At 41.6% G+C, this 22,187-nt stretch overlaps 1 protein-coding gene across 5 annotated transcripts in view; it reads right to left on the reverse strand.

Annotated features, from left to right (window-relative positions):
• The window catches only part of GRIA2 (glutamate ionotropic receptor AMPA type subunit 2), a 93,880-nt gene extending 87,269 nt beyond the window's left edge, over nt 1-6,611 (reverse strand). For all 5 annotated transcript variants that reach the window (XR_004389929.1, XR_004389930.1, XM_030491478.1 and 2 more), the window contains exons 1-2: nt 5,841-6,611; nt 5,344-5,484 (exon numbers count right to left, since the gene is read on the reverse strand). Coding sequence is in view for 3 of the 5 variants with exons in the window: in XM_030491478.1 (XP_030347338.1) it covers nt 5,344-5,484; nt 5,841-5,928 (229 nt within the window). In the remaining 2 variants the exon portion in view is untranslated. The remainder of the gene's footprint in view (nt 1-5,343; nt 5,485-5,840) is intronic.
• Between the last annotated feature and the right edge of the window lie 15,576 nt (nt 6,612-22,187).

The following is a 22,187-nucleotide window of genomic DNA, read 5'->3' on the forward strand; positions in this document are numbered from 1 at the left end:
TATGTGACATTCAAAATAGACTACTGTTTAGTATATAAGTAAGTACGTATATACATCTATATATACATGTGTGTATATACACACATAGAATAGTTCGGGCTGGAAAGGACCTCAAGATCATCCAGTTTCAACCCCCCTGCCATGGGCAGGGACACCTCACATTAGACCATATTTACCCTGGGTTATTTCCTCCTTTAGTTTCCTAAAACTTAGTCCTACCAGCACGTATTAGAGAATAATTAATTTAAAATTGTATTTTCCTTGAGCAAATATTTTTTTTACGATTTAATCATGCTTTCACAGGAGATGCCTGATAAATTAATTATACTGATTATCATAATTTTCTACCTAATGTTAATAGAATAGTCTTCACCTGTTTAATGCATTTTCAAACTAATATGTTCCATTACTATATACTTTCCAAGTCATTATCAGCTGTTCAAAAAGAATTATTTACCTGTTAAACAAGTCTTAATTCTCAAAAATATTTTATCATGAGAAGCTTGATAAAAAAACCCAATGAAACTGGCAGTAACAGTATCACTTAATGCAATGGCCCTTAGCTTAGAGTGTGTAAAACACGCTGAATAGTACAGTATGTCTGATGAAAGCAAAGAGTTAAGTACATCCACAGCTATGTGCAGTCCATAGTCCTATCAAAGCTGGTGTAAATTAAAGCTTTTATTAGCATAAATATGAAAATGTAGTAACTTTTTTCTGAATTAAATATAAAGCATATATAGACATAGAAATATATTGAAGAGATTGAACATGTTGGTTGATTTAAGAGCTTGATTAATATACTACTCAACACCTGCTATTAAACATAACTCACTTTTACACTTATAAGAGTAAAATATATTCAAAACTGCATGGTAATTTTTTATTTAGATATATGGACAAAATTAATGTAGTAATCACATAACAAAAATCTGAAAAGTCAAGTAGCCAAGTGAAAACTGTTGTATTTTTATTTGCCCACATTCTGGATCATGTCTGTGTGAAGATGCTCTGTGAGCCAGGAGCAAAGATGTTCAGCAGGGACAGCACTGTCACACAATAAATAACCTAGGTTTCTTTATGAACAACTCTCAGGAGCAGAAGAATGTTTAAAGTTTGCTCCAGAGCTTTACTTTGAGGGGAGAAATGTTTTGAGAGCAGAAAAAGCACACGAGTTCCTACCACAGGCTGCATACTGGCTTTACTGTATCATTTTACTAATGACACATATCTGATCTTGCCCATTTTAAATACAAGAGGGTATAGAACCTATTTCACATCTGCTCACCAAGCCTGAGAAATGTTTTATAGTGAAAAGGAAGTGAGAAGGTCCAGGAATACCAATGATCTGAAACATAAGCATTTAATGAATTCTCCCTTTTCTTTAAAACCAGTTCTAATCATTCATTGTGAAATATATTTAGGCTTGTGGTGCCTTTACCACCTAGGCTGTAATTTTAATTCAAATAAACACGTGTAAATTTCTCCCATCTTTACCACTACATGATATATTTCTTTGCTTAGTCTTTAATCATTTTGCCAGCGGTATACTAAATGTTATTTCTCCATGACTGCAATCTACACCATTACATTCCAAAATGGCTGGGAAAACCTATGCAACGACTCCCAAGTTGCAACATGCAAGATATTCATATGTTTCCAAAGCTGCTGGTTGGAGATATAATGAAAGGATCTAAGGTTTACGCATGAATCAGCATCCCCTTGTCATAATGTCACGGTGCAGTGATCCCTGCAGAGCTGTAAGACTTGATTTAAAACAGAAAAGCTCAACACTGGCTCTTGAGCTAGCAGGATTAAACACACAAGATTGTGCACATATTACCTCTGTGCTGAAACTACTATATGAAAAACTTGTTACAGTTATTGAGATTTTATAGCACTCCATGGGAAACATCTCTTTAGGTGACTCTAATATCCTTTCAGTGCAAAACTATGTGAGTACATAATACAGCTATCCCTGTTTGTGTTGGTGGATATCAGAGGAAAAAATTTAATCTTCACCAGTTGCCTCCTCTCTTGTTTTGTCAGATTTAACTATTTCTAAAAAAATCTGATGTTGCTGATGGTCAGCACTTCTCCAATTAGACTAGGCTCTACTACACTTTGCTGAAGGACAATAAAGTCCAGTGGTTTGGGTACCTTCCAATTCCACTCTATGAATTACCTGCAGTGCTGTACCTTTGCTCCAGCGGTTGAAAGCCAAAGGTTCTGCTAGCTTTGTTACCATTTGCCTTTACCACCTAGGCTGTAATCCTCTGAATCACCAAGAATTCCCAAAAAGGGCTAAGCCTAGCCCATTTCTTTTGAAGGGTCTAACAGCAGTTATGCCAGCGAACATTTCTCTTAATTGTGCCATCAGTCTGAAGAAAAAGACCTCACCACCTCTCAAATCAAAACCATTCAGCCTCCTAGAGACACTGAGTTGTGAGGTGTCAAACTGCAATGAGATTCCAACAGCTACTGCTGAGGACCTCTCAACACAGCTTTGCACAAGACTTGCAACAGTCCAACAACCTAATGACTACTTGTTATGAATATATTATGTGAATTAAAGCTACCTGTGCAGTGTGTCCATTCTTCCTCTGCTACACCCATCTTCTAGTCACCTTTAAGTGGCTGAGTTTCAAACATCCCTCAGAGCTACATGACCAAGTCTCCTCTTTTCTGGACGTTTAGGAACCTAATTTAAGAGTAGTACCAGCAATACAACTCGTGCATCTACAAACTGTTTGCTTCATGCACGAACTCCGAGCAAGTGCTGATATGGTAAGTTTGAAGATTCCCTCACAGTTTTACGGTGTTGTCAGAGCGGACGGTGCCGCACGGCTCTGCCCCCTGCGCGGGGCGGGGACGGGCACAGCCCTGGCGGGGCGGCGGCGGCGGAGCCCCGGGCGGCTGCCGGGTGCCACCTGCCGGCCGCCGGAGCAGGACCGCCCGCACCTCCCGCCCGGCGGCGGGGTGGGTCGGGGCTTAATCCAGAAGCCCGAACATTCCGGTGGTCGATTTTAGAAAATGTGTTTGTTATTGTTAGGGAGGAAAAGGTCATTACTTCTATTACTATATAAGCCTGCCACCACGTTCCTGTGAAGGGTAGTCACCCGCTGGAGTGAAACACCTGAAGCATTCTCAGTTTCACGTTATTCTACATTTCTGTGACTTCCTTTTACACCTGCATTCTTTAGCTGTTGATAGTGCTGTGTTTGGACACAGGTTCTTTGTACACTATTCTGGGAAAATTAAACAAAACAAAAAAAAAACCAACCAACAAAACAGATTTTACATTATTTCAAATGAGAACAAGCATAAAGAGGACAAAAAAAGATGGATCCTCCTTAATCATTTGTGCTGCAGTGCTCTGCAATCACCTACTAAATTCTGCATCTTATATGGCAAATATTTGTCTTCAGAACTCCAATCAAACCTTTCTTGGAAGGCAATCAAGGATACTACAGGTACTTTTTGCACATGCTTCACTCATCAATTAAATCCAATTGACAAGATAACCTGACTAAACCATCAACTGTGATTGAGGTGATTAAGTGTTCACATCTTAATTTGGTGCTCTTCAACCACTCGGAAATTGAAGCCTTGGACAAGGTTCGGACAAAGGGAAACCTGAAACGTGCAGAGCAGCTCCCTTCTGCTCGAAGTCCACCACTGCAGTCTACAGCCTACACGTGTCTCCAAGGAAGAGAGCTAAGCTCAAGAACAAGACCGATGCAGGCACAGAAACGCTGATGGAAAACTTGCTGGGGGTGGAGAAAAATATGTATGCTTTACTTTCTCAAAGACCAGGTGGCTACACTTGTCTCTAGCATTAGTAGAAAGAAAAAATTCTGATGCCTTGCATAAGTTACTTTGAGGAGTTCATTGACTTCACAGAATTGAGAAACACAGAAAGACCCATCACAGTTTCACAGAATGCTACCTAGACCTCTACACAACCCCTTACTTGACCGACAGGAACATATACTGCAAATACTGATCACATGCAGCTCCGATTGCTGCAAACCCTCAATACCCATGAATACAAGAACTCCCCAAGCAGCTTGCAAAGATCAGCAAAGTAGCTTTACTGAGGCTGACTACATGCTCGGACCTTTTTGACTTCAGCTATGGATGCTATGCCCTCCTACCCTCATACATCCTACTCAAAGCTCCTTGGGTTAAGCTCTTGCACCATCTATCCCAGCGCCTGTGCTGAGACGCCCCTGTGCAGCATCCCCCACTCCTACCATACCGCGGCTAAAAAATATTAAAAAAGGTCGCCAGTGGAGGGAAATTGCTCCCGCTGACAGCTAACCTCCAGATTCAGTGTCCCTTAAGTCACATCCCCAGGAGGGAAGGGAAAAAGCCTCGGGGGAGCGCGGCGCCGGTAAGCGCGATCTCGGCAGGAGCGGCCGGCACAGAAGCGGGCTCTCTCCTCCACATCAGGCGGGGCAGCGGCGGAAGGCGGGCACTCCCCTTCGCCCTGGGAACGCCTGCCTCACGCTCACAGCTCTCATCCCCGGCAGGGGCAGCGCCCGCCGCTCCCCGCTGCACCTGCCCCTTACCGCATGACCGGCCGCGCAAGGCCCCTCGCCCGCGGGGTCGCCCCGAATACCGGGCAGCGGCCGAGCGGCGGGGGGAAGCCGCCACCACCGCGGGACCCCCGCCCAAGGGCTCCGCTGTCCGCGCCGGGGCGATCCAGCCCCGCCCCACCTCCCCGAGCCTCGCACGTGCCCCGCGCCCCGCGGCACGCGGGCGGCCGGGCCCGGCCTCGCCGGAGGCGGAGCCAGAGTAGAGCCCCGCCGGCCGGCCGGCCGCCCGCACAGCCCGACGCCGGGCGACGGCCCCTGCGGGAGCCGCGGGCTGCCTACAAGGCTGTACAGGGGAGGCGGGAGGGCGGCGAGATGGCGCGTGGCGTAAAATGGCTGACCGCCCCGCAGCCCCTCGACTGCTGCCGGGAGGGAGCCCCGGCCCTGCCCACGCCGGTTAACGGGAAGGCTCCGCGGGCGGTGGGGGAGCGCTGCGGACAGCGCCGCGGCCGCACAGCCTTACGTAACGCGCGAGGAAGAACTGCCGGGCGGGGGCGGCAGGAACCATTTTAAACCTGTGCGAGGGCTGGGGAGGAGCACGGAGACCCCGCACCACGTTTACCGGCGAGAGACACAAGGCGGACAGGCACCGGGCGCTACCGCACCTGTTCGGCGGCGCCGCGGAGCCCTCCTACCGCACCCCCTCCGCACACAGACCCCCTCACAACCTGCCCCCGCCGCGCCATGCGCAGGCGCCCCGCCCCCGCCGGCAGTAGCAGGCTGGCGGGCGGCGCCCGTTACTCACAGGCGTTGGTGACGGCGAAGCTGTTGGCCACCTCCAGGTTGTCGATGTGTGGGGTCAGTCTGAACTCCGAGGTGGAAAACTGAACCATCCCGACCCGAAACGCGCTGTACTCCTGATCGGCGCCCCTCGGGAACAGCCCCCCTGCACAGAAACACACACACACACATAGGCATCAGGCAGGCGGGGGCGCCGGCAGCGAGGGCAGCATGGGGGGCGCGTCCCCTCCCGCCGCCGGGGATGAGCCGTGGTACCAGTGGGCTTCATCGGCTCGGGAATCGCGGCCGAAGCGATCCCGGCTACGGGTCCATTTAGCGACCGGCGGCCGCGGCGGAGCCCGGGGGAGACGAGGGGCTGGTTACGGCGGCGGGAGGGGACCCAGCGGGCGCCTGGCCGGTACCGCGGTGAGGGCTGGACATGACAGGAATGCCCGAGCGAGAGGCGAGGGAGCGCGATCCCGGCGGGAGGAGAGCGGGGTCTGCCGGCACGCGGGCACCTACCGATCTGTATGCTGTTAGAATTGACCCCCCAGATCAGTCCCCACAACACGGGCGCCAGGAAAACAGAAATATGCATAATCTTTTGCATTTCCAGGAAAAGTAGAGCATCCACAAAGCCACGGAAACAGCCCTTTCTTCCGCGTCGTCTTCCTCCTCCGCGGTGCGCGCTCGTCAGCTAATTAGATCCTCCGAGCGAGCGGCTGGCGGGAGCAAGCCAGCCACGGCAGGCGAGGAACGAAAATCACCCCGCGGCAGGCGCGGGAGAACCTGCTGCCACCGAGAGCCGCCGCCGCCGCTCCGGTCCTCGTCCCGGCTCCGGAAATAAGCGGGACGGTATGTGGGGGGGGGGGGAGCGTATGCGGGTGGCCGTGTGCTGTGGAGCGGCGGCGCTGCCACTGTGCCCCCGCGCTGCCTGAGCGCGCCCGCCGCCCGGCCCGGCCCGGCCCTGCCCTCACACGCGCTCGCCCGCGCTCCCTCGCACTCAACGGACGGGCTGGCGGCGCAGCCGGCGAGGCGGCGGCGCGCCTGCGCGAGCAGCGGAGGCCGGCGGGAGCGCGCCCCTCCCGCCCCCTTGGCCGCCGCGTCCCGCCCCTTCGCGCGCGGCCGCTGGCAGCCTTCAGCACCACGGACAGAGGCGGCGCGGGAGGCGGTGGGTGTGGGTCGGTGCCCGCGGCAGCTCCCGGGCGTGATCCGCACGGACCAGCCCCGCTGCCTCGGGGAGGTGTCTGATCCCCCACACCGCCCCTCGGGGCCCCCCCAAAGAACGCGTCTAAAGCTGGGTACCTCAGCCCGAACGCCTCCGCCAGCGTGCACAGCGCTCGCATCTGAGCGCCTTTCAACGGGTGGAAGTCAGAGGCATGAGTCAATCACACGCCAACTTCTCTCTGTGGCAGCGGGAAATGTTACCTTAGGTGGAAAACTGAAACGAAGAAAAAAGAACACCCCCCCCAAAAAAAAAATAAAAAACAAAAAACAACACATTCTTTTCCTAGATTTTTATTGTTATTTATTTCACTAGTCTTCACCAAGTTGACATTGGGATGTAGCCACCTTCCAGGTGTCTCTGAAAATCGTATTTGTAACTTCTGTACCCAAACCAGAAAAGTTAATACACAGGAAGGTTTAAAGCTATTCAGACAGTTCATGCATCATATGCATTTTCATGCGTAATGGGGATTTTTTCCCAAGATGGTTCCAGCTATATTAGCTAGATGTACTATTCACTGCATCTAAATTTAACATTTTTCAGTTGGCACAAAGTCTATTGCTATGCACCACACACACAGAGACATAGACACGCACAGACACATGCACAGATCTTATAGAAGAACAGGCAGTATAGCAATACTGTGACAATGAATTTGCTATTAAATGATAACTTGCTGGCATATTTTTAATTTTGTTGTTGTTGTTGTTAATAAAGATGAGGAATATCCATGCAGGAAAGAATACCGATCTTTCACTGCATCTCCCCTTTTTTACAAAAATTATTAAATTGTCTGAATTCCCCTTTCTAGATACAAAGCAGGGTCTTGAAGCTTCAGATATTCAGATACCAATGTAAGCACATATGCTGAACACATAAAAAGTAGACAGTTTGAGGCCCTTTACCTTTACATCACTGACTCATGATGAGTTTAGTTTCGAGTCATTTCACCAGCAAATTCTGTACTAGTTTCTGTCTGTATTTGCATCGTCATCTCTCTCACCACAAAATGAGATGATCCTGAAGAAGAGAGAGAGCTTTAATGTCATGAGCTCATAGACCCCATGACACTACTTGGGTGGCATGGCAGAGTCTCTACAGCCATTCCTTGCTCTCTCCCCCAGCCTGGTCCCTCCCAAAGGTCAGGTTTTGTGTCTCTTGGTAGAATGGACAGCTGAATTCTGTGAAAGGAGCAAACAGTGTCACTGTGACAATCAGTAGATTAAGATATCAGAGGAAAGCTTGCATTCAGGTTGTCCTCACTGGGCCTAGACAATGAGATGTACTGGCATTTACTTTTAATAAATACTGTGATATTACCAGTCTTTAACAGGAGCACAGGTAAATCACAAACACACACTTTTTTTCACCCCAGTCTGAAGAATCCCCTTACGTATATCAAATCAGGTTAAATTGCAGCAACGATCTCAGTTTGAAGATTGTATTTTAATATTTCATAATGAAACAAAAAAAACCAAAACAACTATTTACCAATATACACTACAGCTGCACAATGAACTAAAATATAAAAAGGATTAAGATGACACAAAATATAAAAACTAAATCTTGAAGAATCTCAGTTTTTACAGTTATGGAAAGGATTTAAACTTCTAAGCTGTTTGCTTGGGGTTTTTTGGTTGGGTTGCTTTTTGTGTGTGTGTGCGTGTCGCAGAGAACAGTGCTATTTCACGTGCACATTAAGACGTTCATCAGATACAGTAAGAATAATTCATGGTGATGCACACTTTATCTGCTTAGATAGTAAAATATTTCAAGTGAAAGTCCTACAGCCTAGGACCTATAGCATAGCAGGCAGGTAAAACAAAAGTGACCCGAGTAAGAAGTTAATTACCAATTACAGCTGGGGTTTTTGTACAGGCTGTTCATGGTGAGTTAATAACAACTGCCATGACAATCACAACTGATACCACCCAGGCTGCTGATTTTCTAATGCTTCTTTTTCCATTACAGAATTGTGAGTACATATGGGTATACAGCATCCACAATGTGTGTGTGTATGTGCATCCAGATTTGTTTCATCATGTCAGAACATGCAGAAAGAATGCCAAATTATGTGGCTATGTTCTGCTGGTGGTGTGCCAGCGAAAAAGAAAAGATTTCAGCTGACATGAGTAAGTACAAAAGGACAGCATGGACTAGTCAATCAGCAAGAAAACAGTTTAATCAGAATTTAATAACAGGGAAAAATGTCAATAATAAAATAAAACCTTCTTCAACTCTCTATTTTTTATAATAGTCCTGTGCTAATTGAAAAGATGCAAGCAGGCAAAAGAGAAAAGAAATTTATAGATGATAATAATTTATGACCGTGTACTAAGAATAGACATACTCATTAACACTGTGCATAAAAAAATCAGACTACATTACTGGGAATCACATTCAATACTTTTTGCACAAGAAAAGGAAAAGGATCTAGCAAGAGGTAAGTAAGGATTGAAATCTTAAAAATAGAAGATTATGTCATATGCATTCTTTCAAATCCATGATAAAAGGTCATATAAAAATGCATTAGTTTGGAATCTGAACAGAGCATCAGCAGGACTGTAAGAATAAGCATCAATCACTTGTTGAAAGGAAAACAGCAGTGCAATAATAATGAAAACAATGACAGATGACAGAAGGCCAGATATCAAATAATAAGATGTCAAACACCTTAAAAGGCTAAGTGCTTAATCTGCTTCCATAGAAGTCCAGGAGAGATTTGCTACTTAGTGCAAAGAATGCAGGATTTGGTCATGATTTAATAGATTTTTCTAATGGATAGCATTCTGAATGTAAGGCAGAAGTTAGTGAGGAAGCTGGAAAGGGCTAACATATATGCCAGTCAGAAATAAATATGAGTTTATCAGGAACACCTTTCCTCAGCCATTCATACTGGCACAATCCTGTTTGAGATAGTGGCTGCAGTTCAACTAAACATGCATGTGTTTCAGCAGGTGCATGGGAGACATGGAAAGAAACTTGGAAACGGCTGAAGAACAGGGAGGTTTTGTCTTGCTCTCAGAAACATTTAGCAATCACCCCATATACTTATCAAAAGGATAGTTCACGAATGACTCGATGACATGGAATATATGCTTCAGGAAAGTAACTTTGATAATATAAATCATTTGAGGAGATGGATGCAGAAAAAAAAACCCCAGTATTTGAATGATTATATTAATCATATTAGAAATAAAGTTTATCTTTTATTTTGTTGTTTTAGTCATGTGCCATTGACTATGGCAATCAGATACTGAGAGCTGTAGTGAATTCCTCAGCCCTGGAAAATGCTGAATTACATCAAGATTCTTTTCTAAAAATCCTTGTTGAAAAATTTAAATTCTAAGAAGGCCCTTTACAAGAACTCAGACTAAATGGTTACAGTGGTCCCTACTGGCCTTATATGCCATCAATATTTGGGTTTTATATTCAGAATTATTATTTTTTCATTAGTAAAAATTTCTTAAATTATGCAGATTTTGTAGGATGCAAAAATGCTCTAACAATATATGAATCCTTTGATTCTATGGCTGATCAAGTAATTCTTACATTCAAAAAAAAAAAAGAAAAAGATTGCTGTCTTTGGAATTTTGAAATCTGCAGAACTTTCGCAAATACCAGTAAATGTAAAGAAAGAGGAAATACATATGAAAGTTTCAAGTTCCAAATCTTTCTTAAATTGTTTAGTCCCATATGTTCATTCTGGTTCCCATGAGTCTTTTTAAAAATAAAAAGTACATCCTGATCTGCCATGCTCATTCTGCTTCCTCTTCTAATTAGCCAACACATACTCTTTCCATTAACAGTATGTATACCCGGGGGTGACACGTACTGAGGAATGTCTTACGCTACCTTCTATTACACAATTCTGACGGTGAAAAAAGCAACTTCACTACCCTGTGGTATAACTGATGCAAAATAATTAGTGATAATTGGACAACTTTAAGTTCCCTTTGCTGTACAGTAACTGTGACAGTGCAGTTTGTAACTAGCTTAGCTAACCATTATGAGAAATTTATAGCCAATTGGGATTTTCTGTATTTATCTCAGCTACTTGCATTCTTGCTATTTGCAAGAAACGTTGTATTTATTTTGCTGATAAAATCACTTAAGCATGTGCTAAACTATCCATGTGTGTCAAAAATCTGCTATAGATTACTTGAATTTTTTCTACTGAGATTATAGCAAATTACATTATTGAGGCTCTGGAAAAGATAAAAGGAACATTGTCAGATTAGACTATGCATGCTAAATCTGTAATTCCTATCTGGCAAGGTCTTCCCTTTTCTTCCAACAGCAGAAAATGCTTCCACTGCTTTGTCTCAGTCCCAAGGACTACATTTCTTATCTCTGTCCTAATTTTTTCCTGCCTACCTGCTACCTCTCTTTTTCCTTGCTGTCCCCTTCCTTGCCTGACTTCCATCTGGTTTTCCAAAGCATCACCATCAGAATCTTTTTTTCTGTCCTGTTATTTTGATTTTACCATCCCCATTCCCCCTGTGGAGCACAGCTTGTTCAAACGTGATGGTTTTTTGCTCTACACTGTAACAGCCAGCCTTGATCCTCTCTCTTTTCATCTGCTACCTCTCCCATCTGTTCCATGAGCAATGCCAGCCTTGACTCCAGCACTGTTTTTTATTCTCGTCATGCTCTTGTTCCTTTTTCCATGCCAACATCTATGTTTGAAATATGAACCCTGCATCCATTTTTCAGGTCAGTTCTTCATCACTGAAATTCCTCTGCAGGCTTGCATCTTTTCTGACACCTGTGAGAAATGTATTACTCATTATTCATAATTGAAAGCCCTTTGGAGATGACAAAGACATTGGATTTCATGTACTGGTGGACTGTACTCTGCTGAGGTATGGTACTTGTCAAATTGCTGGTACCTGTCAAATTGCCTCTCCACCTCAGTTCCCTGCATTCGTAAACAACACACTAAAATGTTAAAAGGCAAATACAAGCTGACAAGAATGTTGTAGCTCGCTCTCTGTTGACGTATCTGGGCTATGCTCTTGTTGTTACTCATTCTCTTACTTCTACTCACTTGTGACTTGGACCTTTTTTCTGTACAGCAGAAGCAATTTCTCACAAAATCACTGCATGTTTTCTTCCTCAGCAATCACAGCACCATGCAGTGATCTCGCACCATCAGAATCCCAAGTGACAACACTGAGGAGCGGGTCCAGATCAACAAATCACAGACAGATTGAAACCCAAGGCTAATATGTTCCAGTGATGATAAAAACTTTGTTTATACTTATTCAAACATTCCTTATGGCTGCACTTAACTTTATGAATATTGTAGGAAGTTGTTTCTGTGGTTGTAGTGAGTATGCTTAGGTAGTATTTTCAACAAGGATACTGGACAGATACCAGACTGTGAGAAAGGGACTGTGTAATGATCAATCTCATCATGGAGAAGGCAAGTTCTTGGTTTAACGTTTCATTCAGAAAAACTAAAACTATTCATAAATATAAGCCTGCTTCCCCTACCTTAGAAACCTGGAGAAATCAGCTGATCTTTCCAGAATTTGAACCTGTTGCAAATCTGATACCTTGACAGGGTCAATTCATGTCAGAGACTTGACATCTTTTTGTGTCCTGACAAGGTAAAGTCAGTTAATGAATGTTGAAATCCTGTAGAGAATGGAAGTTCTGACAGTGGTATTGCACTGCTAGTCAATACTGTAATTTGTTTTATGACCTCGCACAGGATTCAGGATAGCATTCACATAAGCATTCACGAAGATGTTTTCCACTACAGCATAACTGATGAACCCCTAACTTTTACACTAAACTCCTTAATCCAAGTAAGACAGCTTCTCATAATATTCCATAGTGCAGGAATGAGTGTCTCTGACTTAACTTTTTGTCTGAAACAGTATCTGTATGATCTTGGTCACATCCAAGGCTTCGAGGCAAAGAGCTCTTTGAAGAAGCAGAAAAGCTGCAATGACAACGCTAGCGTTAACCCTGCTTTTGGCCTGGAGACCAAATGGGTCAGGACACACGCCAGGGGAGGGGAAGGGCGGCATGTCACCTCTGTCCCTGGGGCTGTGATGCCCTGTTCTCATAGAGCACAGGCAATTTGTCTAGTTGTCAATGTGGTGAGACGTATGATGGCAACAGTCTTCTTTTCAGCTCCCTCTACAGTAAAGTAGAAGAAAATTCACTGCGGTCACCAAGGGAGTAAATGAAACCTCCTTTTCTCTTCTGTAAGGGTGTTTCCCTTTTGAACCTTGCAGAAGTATCAGAAGGTATGTGGTCATCAGTTCCCATTAGTACCAATTAGTGTAAAGTGGTCATGACTGGTTGCAGTCACGACCACTTTACACTAAACTGGCAGCATAATAAAGTTTCATGTGCCCACAAGTAACTGAAAATTTGGTCATAGATTCATTTATAAGCAAATTGTGTAAAGCTGTGGGTTTTATTCCTTTTTTTTTAAATTTTAAAAGTAGAATAATAAACACTTCTTTTAAAAAGAGAGATCTTCATGTTATAGATTTAGTTTAAAAATGGTTATGTTATTACTTTTCATTTTATTTAGATCACTTTTATAATTTTATAACTTTGTCAGGGGTTCTGTCACTAGGAAAATAAAGGGAAATTTAAGCTATAGTGAATAAGAGATTAAACACTGATCAAAAGTTCCCTGTTGGTTTACATTAAAAAAAAAAAAAGAAAAAAATATATCAATCATACAAAAAATACTTGAGCAAATGTTAAAATAATGTATTTTATGACACAAATAAGTAAGACACATTGTGCTGTTGCAGAAATTATACTAGGGAGATGAAGCACTTAGCAACATTAAAAATAAATAAGTCGGAGGAATGGATAAAATTGCATGAGAGAAGGTAATAATTCATTTCTTCAGGAAATAGCGAAAAGGTAGAATGTTTTGTGGGTTTCTTTGTTCAATTACCCACCACAGGCATTTTACACTATTCTTTGAAAAATCCCGTCAAAAATAGGACATAAGGTTAAAAGGGCTGTTGTGATTTGAAACTTCAGATCTCTTATCCTTATCATTATGATCTTTCAGGAACAGAAATATCTTTTGGTTTCACCTTTACTTCTTTGGCATCAATAATTTTTATTTTGAGAAAATCATCTCGTCAAGAAACAGCTCACTCAGGTTATCCTGGAAATGTGCAGAGTTGTACTCAACAGAAGTTTATTTTTAGTTCTGAAAAAACATTCCAGTTGCTCAGTCCCGGAACTAGTTCACAGCACAGATAAGAGATATTTTTACTTTCACCTCTGCATAAGCTTATCTTCCCGGACATTAATTGTGATAGCATGGTGTTAGTGGCAAGTTTTTACAACAGGGAAAAAAACCCAAAACAAAACCAAAACAGAAATGTGAGAAAAAAAGAAACAATTTTTATGAGGCACTTCATTACATGCTTCGGACTAAAAATACATCTACATCCTAGTAAATGCACAGAAATAACATTATTCTAACTGCATAATTGCTTTAAATATGGGCTTTAATTGCAGAGCAAGTAGAAAAAATTCTGCTTAGTATTTGTGGCATTAAAGACAACCTAAATAATGCTGCTTGTCTTTACTGAAACATAATTTGTGTTTAATGGCAAGTTGTCTTATACAGATTAAGTGCTAGAACATTACTAGAGTCTACGTAGCTGCCACTTTAACGTGGGATTTACTTTATTCTTTGCCAATTGCATTGCCTTAGTAAGATGTATGCACAGAGATGATATGTGCAGATAGCTGGGTTCTGAACAATTTGAAATTTATAGTTTCCTACAAACAGAGAAAGGATTTATGCCACAGCTAGGAATAAGCAGACCAATGACAGGCATGCTCTTACAGGGATCCATCCTCTCTCCCAAATCCTGATTGTGCCCAACCTGTGAGTACCAGCTCTCGCTACTGTCATTACAACATTTATGCCTTTCTGTTAAATGAAACAAGTCTGCTGACATGATCTAACAAACTCACTTTCTATAACTAAAACTATACAAAGTCTTTGCTGATGGTACCTGAAGTAAATACGAGTACTGAAAGGCATTTTCTGGAGGAGAGCCCTCACCAACATTCTGCCTGTATTCTGCTGGGTGCCCTGTGGGTTTAGTATTATCAACAAATAGGACCTTAATTTTAGAAGTTGGTCAGCTATAGCAAATAAATGCCAAAGGCAATGAAATGAGCTTACCCACACCATACAAGGAACCTCCTTTAGAAAAAACAAGGGAAATAAAAAGAGATCAGAAAATTCTGGCCTCAAACATGTATCCAGAAACACCTGGTTCTTACTGATGTTTTCATACCAGAATAGTAGCAATAGTTCAGATTTTCTTTACAGTGATAAGAGTTCGGTTATTTGAGGCAGTTAGGGAAAATTAGAGATCTCACCAGCACTCTGAGTGCCACTGCTGAACAAGACAGCAGAATTCAGTATTACTTCTTCACAGCTATTGCAGTGCTGCACATAAAAAAAATGTCTAGCCTATAAATGTTATCCTTCAGAGAGGAATTTTCTCCATTTATCATCTGATTATTTTATAATTTTATTAATTATAACTCATCTCAATACAGTGCCTCATTAGAAGAACAGACAATCTGGTGTTATTGACAAACAGTTGTGTGATACATACAGATAATCAATTACAGTCACATCCCATGAAATGCCAGTGAAGTTAAATGTATTGGAAATACCACTCTTCATGGGATCCTGTGTTCCTTTGCTTTTGAATGTCAGCCACGAAAGAAACCCCTGCTTTCTGCCAAGAGCAGTGCTGGGCTTCCACTCCATCCTGGAGAAGGCAGTAAGCAAGAGTAAATTGATCAGACAGACGTGTAGCATTCATTCTTAACTCCCTGTGTCCAAATTAGGTGATTATATCTACACTGCTGCTGGATTATTGTCTTCTAAATGAAAGACTGAATCAACTAATATGAGCTTCCCACCTCAAGGCTTTAGCTAAAAAACCCCAGGAAAGATACCCACATTTTCCCTATTATTAATTTATTTAGTAGTAATTAACGTAACGTACTGATTAATTACCATGTAGCATTGCTAATATTAATTAATAATCTAGAAAAGTATTGGATACCAACTAATCAAAGTTTTTCTCTAAAAAAGAATATTTTTTTCTTACATTATATGTGACAACACTGGTTCTGAACTTGCAATCGAAGGAGCTACTCCAGTATGGGATTTAATATCCCACAGCTCATTCTGTGCCATGGCAGAGATGATTTATTTTACAGGGAACTGAAAATACATGGTATGATATGGATGTACTTTGAAAATACTTGCCAAACATAATACTAATACTAACACTAACACTAATACTAACACTAACACTAACACTAACACTAATACTAATACTAATGGAAAGGGAAAACACTGGTGAGTTATTAAATCCTGACAAATTGTTTTCATGAAGACTTAGTCCTAAGAACGCCGTTATATTAAATATGGATATGTATGCTTATATACTAAATTATAAATGAATAAATGTGCAGTTTTAAAAGATACAACTTCTTCCTTTGTTACTTTGCAGATTCTTCTGCAGAATTTGGATCCAAGGAGGGAACTGTGAGGTTATTTTAAGAATCCTTTTTAGATATCAGAAAGGAGTAATATTAAAGGGAAGAATGCATACATGCAGTGGGTTTGATCCTCCTCTGAGAGTAAATCAGGAAGAACTAAAAAGTAAAAGCAATGTAAATGAGGGGGAATATCAGTTACCTGAATTCAGAGCCAGACTTCTTCCAGAAATGTTAAGACTGGGCGAAGACAGCTACAGGTATCAGTACTGTATACCACTGAATCTATGATTAACAATGAAATAATTTTTGTTGCTATTTGTATGCATTACTGTAGTGCCTTAAGGCAGTGTACAATATATAGCAACAGATTATTTTTCGTTCCGGACACATCCAATCTAAACAAAAGACCTTCAGTGCAGGGAAAAGCCACCTTGTTATCATCTATCATTTGATGCAGAGAAACATATGAAAATAGAGGGAATAGTCTGCCAAACTTGAACAGGAGATCTGGGGAAGGGACACGTGGCTTGCTTTAGCTGCTGGATAATGTGTTTAGCTGCAGACCGTCACTTACATACGATGTTCAAACTTACACTGTGTACAGAGCCATGCCTTCAGCCACGCACCATGTACCAGTCAGCTAAGAGCAGTCTTCTTGCCGCTTGGTCAGAGAAGAAATACTTTCATCGGTTGGATTCTTGCAGCATGAACTGGCAGAACGACCATATTACAGGAGAGCATGCTGGTCAGGTGCAGATATGAGGTCAGTATGGACAAGACTACCTACTCTTTTCTATAAAGTTACATTTTTCTTTTCAGCTGAGAAATGAAACCTGTTGAATGACTCAACGCTGTCCTGTCTTTTGAGTCTGGAATCTCCTTTCAGCCAAAATAATTTATTCCAATTGTCAAAGCTCATCAGACTCTCAGCGTGAGTCTTGCATAAATGGATTTATTCCTGACTGTTTCATTTGCACACTCCATGAATTTTTTTTCCACCTATTTAATTTCATCAAGACTTTCTTCACAGAGACCAGTAAACTTGCTGCAAGAGCACTGTAATGTAAAACACACTATCTCTTCTTTATATTCCTGTGGAAAAAAATTGGGTAAACCACAATATACTTTAATAATTCATAAGTTTAGCAAAATTCCCTTTTTAAAATGCTGTTCCTGAAATGGGAACAATGTGGAAATATATGATAAATAAAGCAATAAAGCCATGCTTATGGGTAACAGATAATAAAGTGCTGCCAACATGGTAATACATTTTCTGTTTAAAATCTCCCCTGGTGAAATTCATAATATTCAATATTCCACAGCAGTGATGTAAAATCTCCAATGAAACTGCAGTGTCTGGGAATATTACTATGGCAGTGCTGTTGTTATTTTTCTAAATAAAGTGCCTCTCTGTTGCAAGAAAACTCATCAAGTGGAGAATGTGATGAACATGTTATTGCAAAGGCATGGAGTTTGGGAAACCTTGCTGTGTCTTCCTTTGGCCAGGTTGCATTGAACGCAGCCACATAGGGCAGGTCCTGCACAGGGAGGGGGTCTTGCCTTTGTTCGTGCTTCTGTAAGGCAGCCATAATGGCTTAAGCAATAGTAGATCCTCTGAAGCTTTCCTGGCTTTAAGAGCACTCAAAGAGCTTTAAGTCCAGAGAAATCAGGCAGGTCCAATGTGATCCTCTCTTGCTGTTATGCACATTTATTCATTCATTTAAGAAATATATTTATTTAAGAATCATCCATCTGGGGAAATAACCAACTAGAAAATATGAAGAATTAATAAATATAATCTAAAGTTTATTCCATAAAGTAGATGATTGTAACCCACAGTGGATGCTATATCATTTGTATTTGCTTGAAAAAATAAGATTGTTTCTGTAATACCCTGATCCTGGAGCACATCGAGAAAAGGAATGGAAGCAGAGCTGCTTCAGAAGCTGACACAATCAGACAGGTATTTCAAAAAGCCTGCAAAGATTTTACACCCTCCAGTAGGCTGAAGCTAAACAGGATTTGTCAGAAGCAGGCACAGGTAGCAAGATAGGCTTTGTCAAAAGCAGAAACTGATGCTGGAGTGTTGTTCAAAAACATTAGTCTTTACAGTCCGTTCCCGTCAGTATTATGCCTTTGAAATAGCCAGTCTTCAAATTAATGTTTTCCAGTGAGCTGGCTTTTGGGAGTCAAAGAAACAAACAAATTAATCCGAAAGAACGAGCCTGTCTGAGACACTGATAAATCTGTTATGACAATGTAAGGCTTATTGAGCACTGAGAAATGTATTTCCCTAGCCTTTAGGTCAAATGCAAGTCTTAAGGTTAATAGAGGAAATCGACATTTTAAAACATGTCACATGGACTTCTTTTTTTTTTGTATTCTGCTTTTGACAAGAAATTAATGATTCAATACACTTAACTAGAAAATATAATGCAGGTCATGAGATGTTATCCAAACTACACGATATTCTGAGTTATAGGGACATAACTGAAATGGGATAACACAGGTGATGTTAAAACTTGAGAACCAAGGGAGTCCCAGGTCTTCTCATGTATCACCATTCATCTGTTCTTGACCATCAGTGCTGGCTTGCCTTCATGAACTCCGTCAACATCAAACACACAATCTTTGCTCTGACTGTATGGAGATGAAAGGTAGGATAGCTGAAGCATATTGCCAAGGAAATAACAGTCTCGATAGAAAGAGTGCTTTGCAGAATGGAAAAGCTAAACAGTGCTATTGATTATCATGATGTCTGCTACAGTGAAAGAAGGTGGAAGCAGATGGGCTGCCTACACAAAGCTTTTCCTTTCAGCAGCAGTCACAGTTTCAGCAAAGATTTTTCTTGCAATTTATGGCACTAGAGAAGGATTCCTCTGAGTTGAAAGGTTTTTGCACGGGGCAATGGTACAACAACTTGACTTGCTATACTCAGCAGGGTTTCTTGGGTCCCAAAACCTCTTGAGTTTGCTTCCTTAAGTGAAAAATTACTCCCACAATGGATATTCATAGAAAGAAACAGACATACACAGATATATATGAAAAAACCCACACTATCCACCACCACAGCCTGAAGAACTCATCAAGTGGTGATATAGTTTAAGCCCAGCTGGCAACTAAGTACCACACAGCCACTCACTCCCCATCACTTCCCCATAGTGGGATGGGGAGGGGAATACATAAAAAGGTAAAACCCATGGGTTGAGATAAGAACAGTTTAATAATTAATTAATATAATACTAATACTACTAACAATTATAATAATGAAAAGAGAAATAACAAAGAGAGAGATAAAACTAAAGAATAAAAAAGGTTATTTTTTATGATGTACAGTACAGTTGCTCACCACTAGCTGACCAATGCCCAGCTCATCCACAAGCAGCGATTGGTCCCTTCCAGCCAAATCTCCAGTTTATATACTGGGCATGACTCCCTCCCTGTTTGGAGGGAATCAATCAATGCTGCACTCCAGAACCTTGGTAGGCACTGCTGTGCTGAGAAACACCCTGCTGAAAAACAATCAGTGCCCCTCAAAACCAGGGTTGACCTCCATGGACAACCTGGAAGACAAATAAGACTTTTAAAGTCTTAGTCTCATTAGCCTCACTAGTTTCTTTAGTCTCACTATTAATTTCAAAGCTTATGATCTAACATCCACGATTAGAGGCAGGGACTTTAAACAGAATGCCTCTTTTAACGTGCACAAGGGACAGCTTATGACCTAGACTCAGGAGGCAACCACATTCATGCTGAGGTGGGTGAATCCAACTCAATCTTTTACATGCAGATTGCTTAGGGAAAATGAGTTTAATTTTTGGCACTACTGTGTGGTGAACACACTTGTCAATACACAGAACTAAATATGTCAGAAATCCTGTATGTCATCAAGATCCAAGGCAATATTTTACAGTGGCATCTTCCGCATCACCAGTGGGAAGAAATAATTCCGTTCTAGCACAGGGTGCGTCATACAGCACACGCCTACATTTTATAGGCACGGGATGATGAACACCTACAGGAGCTAACTTTAAACCAACTGTATGAGCATAATAGCTTTGTGGGGGTTAGCATCATGGTCTATTTCTGCATTTCCAAGGTCAGCAGGTAGGCTTCCCAGCTGGAGCTCACCGTTACCATGGCTACATTGCCAGCCATCCCCAATCCTGCTAGTTTGAAGCTAATTTGGCTAAGCCTGCGTTAGCGGCAGACATTTTAGTGGTTGCAGTGTGGACATATTCATAGCAATATGAAGGGCTTCCAGAAAGATTTCAAAATAGCCACGTTATCTGTGTTTTAAATGCCTACTATCGCTACTGATGGAATGAGGACAGGTGCTGGGAGGTAGAGGGGTGAGCAACTTCCCTGAGTAAGGCAAAATGTGAGGGAGTGCTGCAAGCAGCATAGATTGTTTTGGATTGATTTGATACAACAGTAGAGACAAAACCACAACAATGAGAATTTTATGTCTTTAAAACTGCATTTTGTTTTCTATATAGTCCATTATTTAAGTCTAGAGCTTCATACAAAAAGAACTGATTTCTGTAAGTCTGGCATCACAGATAAGCTTAATTTTCCTTCTTTTAATTACTTATAAAAAAAAAGGTAACATCATTATACAGAGCAATTAAATTGTTAGACAATTAAATTAAATTGTAGACACAAACAAAACTATTATTCAGTGTCTATCTGAATTTCTTTTTCTTTCCATGTTATCTTCTCTGATCCCAGAATTAGTATAGTAAAGCACCAAGTAACAGTGTCCTATCATTCCCTTGCCTGCTACACACCGCATTTGTACTCATTTCAGCACTACACTATCTCTGTAGGCTGAAAAATCACTTGACATTGCATATATTCAGGTTGCATTCCCTTGAAAATAAATAATTTATTGTTACCTACTCTATAAATATCCTCCGCACCAGCCATCCACTAACCATAACAGTAAGCTGCTTTAATTGAAGGAGAGACCAAGGGTCTCAACTGTATTATAATGTCTCTTAATAGATTACCTTAACAGCTCTGACAGACTGCTTAAGTAAGTTATTGTCTCTCTTCAGAGTGAAATATTTTCAAATAAAGATTACTTGTAAGTGCATTTCCTTCAAAATGATTATATGGCCAGATCAATCTCTGTGGTCATGCTCATTGAAACTATCCCAAAAGGCAGTGTTACTACTTTCTCTTTAATGGGAAACAGGGCACTGAAGATGTTCTCCCTTTACCCACACATTTCCTGTTACCAAGTCCAAATTAATTTGAAGGCTTTGAAGAATGAAAGCTGCTTGGCAGTGTTTCCAGGTGGTTCATTTTCTGTACGCTGCACTTACAGGAATAAATTCCCTTCCTCACTCAAAAGACAGAATGCTCACATACACCTTCTCAGCTAAAATTAATGTGAGACTGAAAAAAAGAGGAGGTGCCAAAACCCACTATAGAGCTGCTCCTAAAACCAGGTGTCAAACATGAGGCGAACCAGCATGAGAAAGTAACGTGTGGATTACTCCACACAGTACATTTCACACATCCTAACAGGGAATTAAATCATAGCAGCTGATACACTTTTCAAATCACATCCTTACTTATTGTGTAGCTTAAATCTGTGGATGCGCTAAAGAAATGAATTAATTAATCTCCATGGAAATTCCCAATGCAGTGTCTGAATGTGTTTTAAAATTTTGAAATACAAAGATATCTAAAGGCCCATAACACTATGAAAGAAAGGAAAGAACTGTTTGGATACTACCCCTCACTGCTTAAGAGCCAAGAAAATACTGGGGCTTATGTTAAAGGTAGAACAGAAATTTGTAACTCTCATATCAGTGAACAGAAGAACTTCAAGTAAATGTCAGCTGAAACACAGATGGTCTCTCCCTCAGAAACAGATTTTGCTGCCATGCAGTTTGTTCAGATATCATGACTAGTTAATGTAGTTACTAATGTGTTCTTCATGAGCCTCACCTTTGCTACTACTTGAATGTCTTAATTTATACAACTTAAAATGCATACTGCATGGCAAATTTCTGTAGTTGCTCATTGATTTTATGTCCATTTATTTTTAATTTATTAATATTTTTTCTTTGTATTATCAGTATCAAGGAACATCC

The sequence above is a fragment of the Strigops habroptila genome, chromosome 7, assembly GCF_004027225.2.
Source record: "Strigops habroptila isolate Jane chromosome 7, bStrHab1.2.pri, whole genome shotgun sequence".
Classification (NCBI taxonomy): Eukaryota; Metazoa; Chordata; class Aves; order Psittaciformes; family Psittacidae; genus Strigops; species Strigops habroptila.